We start from the raw sequence: 6,362 nt of genomic DNA on the forward strand, positions 1-6,362 counted from the left end.
CCCTCGCTCCACCCGTGCTCCACGATGCATCTCTGTTGACTGGAACCTGTGGGGAAAAAACCTGGCGAAAGCAGAAATTTTGTTATACAATAGCCAGATGGAAGGACATGGTTTTGAAGACCTCAGAACTAGCCCCAGAGTGTTCAGAATTGGGTTTAAGGGTTTGGGTTTTCTTTTCAAAGCCACAAAAAAAAAGCGGTTCATTGCTTGATCCTGAATGCGCACGGTCTGTGCTCTCCCAGGCTCGGTAAGATCTGATTGAGCTCATCCCTGGGAACGCTTGCGCGGATACTCATAATGCTCTGTCGTTTTAATTTCTCTCGGAATATTGTATTAAAAGGCTGTCTGATGAGGCCAAACTAATCCAATTCAGACTTTTGAAGACAACTCCTTCAAGGTGTCAGGGGTACGTTGCTTATGTATGTCTTGAAAGAAATTCTTCGGGGTACTTCCCAGGGGTAGGAGTCCCACCCTCGGAATGGCTTTTCTTTTTTGTCCTCCCGCTGATGAAAACGCATTTAGGCCGTGGCCTGAGCGGCATTTTTGAGCACGTCGCTCTTGTTGCAAGGGTCTGCGCCAGCCGAACGAGTTGCCCAGCCTGGCTTTGGCTGTGCCTGTGAGAACTGCCCGTAAGCCCCTCTGATGAGGTGTTACAGGAACGGATTGCCCCGCTCTCTCCTCACCACTTCATAACTCGCAGATTGGGCCGGCAGTTCTGCGGAGTGTCAGGGCGTAGCATGCTTATTTCAATTTCTTACAATTTTGCCAAAATGTCGTTGTTGGAGAGGGAAGTTTGTGACAGGTACCTGCCCTAGGCCGTAGATTCTTCAGCCAAAGCGGGCAGATCATTTCAGAGATAAGTTTGAGGCACAGTGGTTTGTTTCTTTTCATTAGAGAGAGAAAGGGGTTGTCCCCGGTGTTGCTGGGGTGGAGTGGGGCTGCGCTCTGGGACAGGGGCGCGCATTTCTCTGCCGTTCAGCTTCGGTCATATACAGAGAGAATTGTAAAAGCAGGCAAGAGCATCCCTCTGGAAGGTGATAATCCCCTGAACAAGTGCGTTTCCCCGTGCTCAGCGCAGTCCGCTTCGGCTTTGAGCCGCGGCTGGCGCGCTTCGGGGGGAGGGAGAGCTGCCGGCACATCGCGGCGCTGCGTCCGTCCCGCGCGGAATCAGGCGAAGGGCACACAACGGAATTAAGAGGGTGAACGTTGTCTGTCTGGTGCTCCCGGTGCGCCCTCCGAGGTGTGGGCTCAGGCAGCGGCAGAGCGCGACGGGGAGTCTGAGCGCAGCCGGGACGCGGGTCGAGCCGAGGGTGGGCGGTGGGAGCGGAGCTGCGCGGAGCGGGATGGCCCTCGCTGAGGCGACTGGAAGAAGGCAGCGGGTAGCTAGGAAACGGGGAACTAGTAACCGGGAGGGAGAAGATCCAAGTTTGGGGGCAGATTGCTGAGGTTTGGCACCAGCGTGTTGGGGAGAAGCCCGAGTGGATGAGGCGGAACGGGCAGAGGGGTTAAAGCGGTGCCCCCGCGCGTGCAGGAGAGGCGGCCGGGCTGGCCCGAGCTTCCCTTCGCCGCTGGGCGCCCCACTGCGCCGCTCTGCCCCCAAACGCGCACCGGGGGAGGGCACGAACGGTGCGCATCGGGTCACGGGCGCCGTGGGACTCTGGGGCCTTCCTCACCCGGCCAGGCACGCCTGTGGGGAATTCGTACGCTGCTCTATGGATTTACAAAAGTAGGGTTTAGTCATCTGGTTTTTTTTTTCTTTTCCTTTTTAAGAGGTGCAGCGAGCCTGACGTAAGCATTGCCTGTGTCCTGTGCGTATCCTAACCTCTGCCCTCCCCTGTCCTGTCCTGCCCGCCCCTCTCTTCCTTGTAGGTTGAGGAACTGAGCCCGGGATTTTCCAAAGCGGGCAGAGTGTACGTCGCCAAGGTAACCGGCTGCTTGTTGCTTTCTTCAGTTCAGTCACGTGCTTCTAGGGTACGAGATATTAAAATAGGATAAGAAATATTAAAAAATTATCTTTGGCCCTGAAGTGCTAAGCACGCGTAAGTTACTCCAGGCAGAAGCAAGATTTTACGAGACGATAACATTTCTAAAAAAGGCCGAATCGCCTCGTGCAGAGGCATTAAAATTCAGAGAGGGTTTTGCCCTCGAGTCATGCAGTGGAGCGTCCTTCTTGGTTTTTCACGGGTCGAATTCTGTATAAAGCGGCACGGGTGACTCGCGAGCCGCAGGCTGGAGGCTTCATCCCACCACCACCACCACTGTGGGTTTCTGTGGTGTGTACAGAAAGAGACTCCCGGGGAAAAGTGAAGGAGAAAGTATGTCTCTCTCGTACCAGTACAGATGGGAGTCGTGAGCAATGATTAAATACCCGACGGGGGCCCGGAGCTGGAGCTCCAAAGATCTTTTTTTGTTTGCATTGAGGGAGTCATTTGCTTTGAATTCTTAACGGTTGAAATTGCTGCTTAATTCCTGCAATCTCCAGTTGGAGTCTAGAAATATTTAAAGCCCAAATAGCTTTAGAAATACTAGCCAGAGTGGGCGTAGCTAAGAGTAGCTGTCGTCATTCTCCGTGAAATTCCCAAATTCCCAATTGTCCCAAAGAATGTGAGTTTTCTCAGGGTAGCGTGCAAGTCGTAGGCTCTGCTCGGTCTGGGGAGGGTTATTGCTGGAACCTAGGTGCAGAATTCACTTCACAATAAGCATCTAGTAAAAACCGGGGTTTCGTTGTGTGCAGCCTGCGTGGGCTGGTAGGGGTTTTATGGGGCTAATGGCTCACCACCCCTCTGGCAGATGTGGCTCAGCTTCAGAAACACTCTGCGAACCCAAGTTAGCATAAAGGTTAATAGGACTGCTGTATCTGTTTGATTTTGGCTGGGGGTTTTGCCCTAATCTCAGGCTCTGGCCCTTTGGGTCACATCCTTAATCACAACATTTAAAAAGTGCAATTGGCGTCTAATTATTTGGAAGGAGATAGTGCTCCGATGGGTCAAACTTCAGTGAAAAAACAAACTGTGTTTTGTAGTCGTCTTCGGGCATTTTTGGCTGACGCGCAGGGACGCGGAGTTTTTAAGGGCTTCGAGGATGTCCATGACTTCGTCTGGTTTGGATTTGCCAGATGCAGAATTTGACAGCGCTCGCAGCAGAACAGGCTCAGAACTGCCCCACGACCCAGGAAAATCACCAAAGTACAGACGCGCTCATACCGCGCAGTGACATTTCAGTCTGAAGTGACAGAGCAGCCCCGCAGGAGTTGGGCTGTTGTCCTCACCCTAACTGAACGTCGGCTTTTTACGGCAATTGCAACAATGATTGACTGCATTGCTGATGGGGGTTGGGTTTTTTTAAGCAACCGCTTCCTTTTACCGTGCGTATTTCATAGTCCCCGGTGCTGCCGTGACCCTCGAGGCACCGAAAACCTTCCTGTCACATAGAGGGGGGACTCTTCCTCTGCTGTTGGAGAAGAGTCCGCTGTGAGGAATATTTCACGGCTGTTGTGAGACCTGAGAGACCTGTAAATATGAGATGTCTCGGCGCTTGCAGTCGAACCTCATTTTTCACAGCCATGGGAATGTAAGGTGTGCTCTCGGGAGAGAGGTTTCATAATGAAAGCGGTGTGAGGAATAGCGGCAAAGTGGAAATAAAAGTAGAGCTTTGAAAGTGCTGAAAATGACGGGGACACCTTAAAGTCTCCGATCACAAAACCAATCTCCTTGCCCAAAACAAAAAGACGAGAAAGGAAACCTCGTGTTCCGTCATGTGCTGGTGATGGTAACGCTCAGGGAATGAAGGTACTGCGGGGAATGTCAGAAGCCTGAAACTATACAGTGCAAACAGTTAAGAGGTAGAAACAGCTCTCTTTATCAGTTGCCAGGGGCTGTAATTGCTCAATTATATTTGCTGCCTGTTTTTTCCCCGTTTAACTCTTCTCACGTTGTCATTTTTTCTCTCCGCAGTGCTACAGGGACATGGGGAACAACGCCGCCGCTGCTCTCTGGATGAATCTTGCCTCAGAGCTGCCGGTCAATACAAAAGAGGTAGCGGGCTCAATAAGCATGCGTTGGTCATGAGCAGAGATAAAACTGTTTTCTAAAAGATGTTCCCGCTCGTAAGCCCAGGTTTTAAACTATTTTTGTTCCTTAGCGTGGACTCTCTTCTTGGGCCACTTGAGCGGAGTGGTTGTCCGGGCCGGAGCGGTGCCGGTTGCCTTTGGGGGTGGCTGTGGTGGAGCTGCTCTCAGCTCTCCGGGGGCCACCTAAGCTCCGCAGCTCCCCCGGGCTGGAGCGCGCTGTGCGGAGCCGCTCGGGGCTTTGTGGGTGCTGCCCAGCATTTTTATTTATATATATATATTTTTTTTTAAAAATATCTGGAATATTGCAGCTCTTTTGTCCCTCTCACCGGGTTTTGGAGAGCAGGCTGTACTGCGTTTTGGAACCCGCCCTGTGGCAGCGCTCCCCAGCCGGAGCTCTTCGGCACTGGCCTTTTCCTTTGCGCTTCTCCCGTTAAGCGGAAGCTCTGGAGACACTGCCTTCAAATTACTGCCAGTTAGAAACTGAATCGAAACACGGCAGCTTTTAATATTAATCCGATGTTATTTGCATCGTCGTGACAAACGCAAGGGAGGTAACGTAAACACAGACCCTACAGCTGCAGCCTTCCCCTGACGGCGTGGGCGTTCTGGGTGGAAGGCAGAGTCCTCGGACTACACCGCGCTTTCGTGCCGCTGTTTGTGAGGCCATAACCAGTTTTTAGGTTGCTGTGGCGAAAGTATTGTGCCCAGATTCAAACCCAAGTGCGCAAGAGGTCTCGGCGAGCCGTCTGGCGAGGAGCTGGCTTGCCTGCGCCACCACCTGCAGGGCACTGGCCAGTACTGCACAAGCCACTGGGCCACCGCCTGCGGCCGCGTCCGGGCAAACCAGGGACGGGGCAGAGTCCGTTCCCTTCTGGCGGAGGGGAATGCCCGAGCTCTGCCTCGGGAGGAGCGTCCTCACCGCGCGCTGGTTGGGAGTCGCTCTAGACAGAGGTAGAATGGTATGTCTGAGCAAGAGAAAGAGGGTTTCTTCCAAAAGAACATGAAATATACGTGTTGGAGGCACAAAAGTTTAATCGGGAAAGCACTGAGATTTTCAGGAGAGACTCGGAGAGAGCTACGGGCGGAAAAGTCATGAACGGTTAATTCTCTCTCCTGCTCTGAAATTAAAAGAGGGAGTCGAGCAAGGAAGCCCGTGCTGAAGTGGCTTCGGTTAAGTCTTTGCAAGTGTTAGTTCTCGTCATCAATCAAATGACGTCCATCACGCTGAGAAGGAAAACCGAAGGCATTGGTCCAGACTGCAGGAGTCGGGGAGGGAGCAGGGCTTGGATCCTGCTGTCCCGCTTGTCGGTGCTCGCCTCTCAAAGGAAACGGCAGAGCAACTCTCTTTGATACTTGGAGCGCTTCGATAGGCTTAAAGACAGCAGCGTTGAGAGGGAGGTGCGGGGAGGAGAAAAAACCCAAAGCAGTAGGAGGAAAAATGTGAGGCTGGGATATGCTTAAAGCCTGGTGTGGGCCTGGAGAAGAAAAGGGAAATTCTCTTTTTGAATTGTTTCGGTTAGGCTGTATATTCATCCGTTCTCTTGTTGCATTTCCAGGATGCAGAGAGCGAGAGAGAACTCGCAGAGATGCGGTCAGTCTGGCAGGAATAACTACGGAAAGGCTCGTTCCGCTTGGTACTGCACAGACAGTGACATTCCAGCTAAAGGGGTCTCACGGTCCTGACAGCTTTGATGGCGCTTCAGGGATGAGCCACAAGAGTTTACAGGAAAAAAACACCCAGCAGTCTCGTCAGCACGTCCAGGAAAAGATCTCGGTGGGATTTAATCGGATAAAATTCTGTGTTATTTTCCTACTTACAGCACTGCAGAGGTTCGATTTTAAAACTCCTAAAAGATGTCAACTTCCTAAAAACAGAGCGGGGAGGCTGTCTAGGTAGAATTTGTGATACGAAAAATACTTGGGATTGTATATATATCATAGAGATATGTGAGATAGATACTTTGATATAAAAATGTATACATATTTATACATGCACGTACATCCTTCCTATCACGGACTCTGCCGGTCTGTCAGCCTGCGCCTGCGGCTGCTGAGCGCTCTCCGCTCAGTCCTGAGGAAGTCTTTGCCCAATGTGTTTTCCAGATTAACTGTTTTCTCTTTTCCTTAACAATATGTGTGAATCGAATCAGTTGCACTGACTGATGACACGCCTTTCGGAGAGCTTCAGGGGAGGGGGACTGGCGAGCGGCTGTGCCGGGGGCAGCGGGGTGCTGCCCTGCCCCGGGCTCGCGGCTCCGGGGGGCACTGTGCCATGAGAAAAGGCCGTGACAAA

General features: G+C 52.1%; 1 protein-coding gene across 1 annotated transcript in view; it reads left to right on the top strand.

Moving 5' to 3' along the window:
- The window catches only part of RMDN3 (regulator of microtubule dynamics 3), a 30,878-nt gene extending 25,199 nt beyond the window's left edge, over positions 1–5,679 (top strand). The window contains exons 10-12 of the mRNA XM_009892441.1: positions 1,870–1,923; positions 3,954–4,034; positions 5,626–5,679. Of these exons, the coding sequence (XP_009890743.1) occupies positions 1,870–1,923; positions 3,954–4,034; positions 5,626–5,679 (189 nt within the window). The remainder of the gene's footprint in view (positions 1–1,869; positions 1,924–3,953; positions 4,035–5,625) is intronic.
- The last annotated feature ends 683 nt before the right edge of the window (positions 5,680–6,362 follow it).

Source organism: Charadrius vociferus, unplaced genomic scaffold, assembly GCF_000708025.1.
Source record: "Charadrius vociferus isolate BGI_N301 unplaced genomic scaffold, ASM70802v2 scaffold1039, whole genome shotgun sequence".
Classification (NCBI taxonomy): Eukaryota; Metazoa; Chordata; class Aves; order Charadriiformes; family Charadriidae; genus Charadrius; species Charadrius vociferus.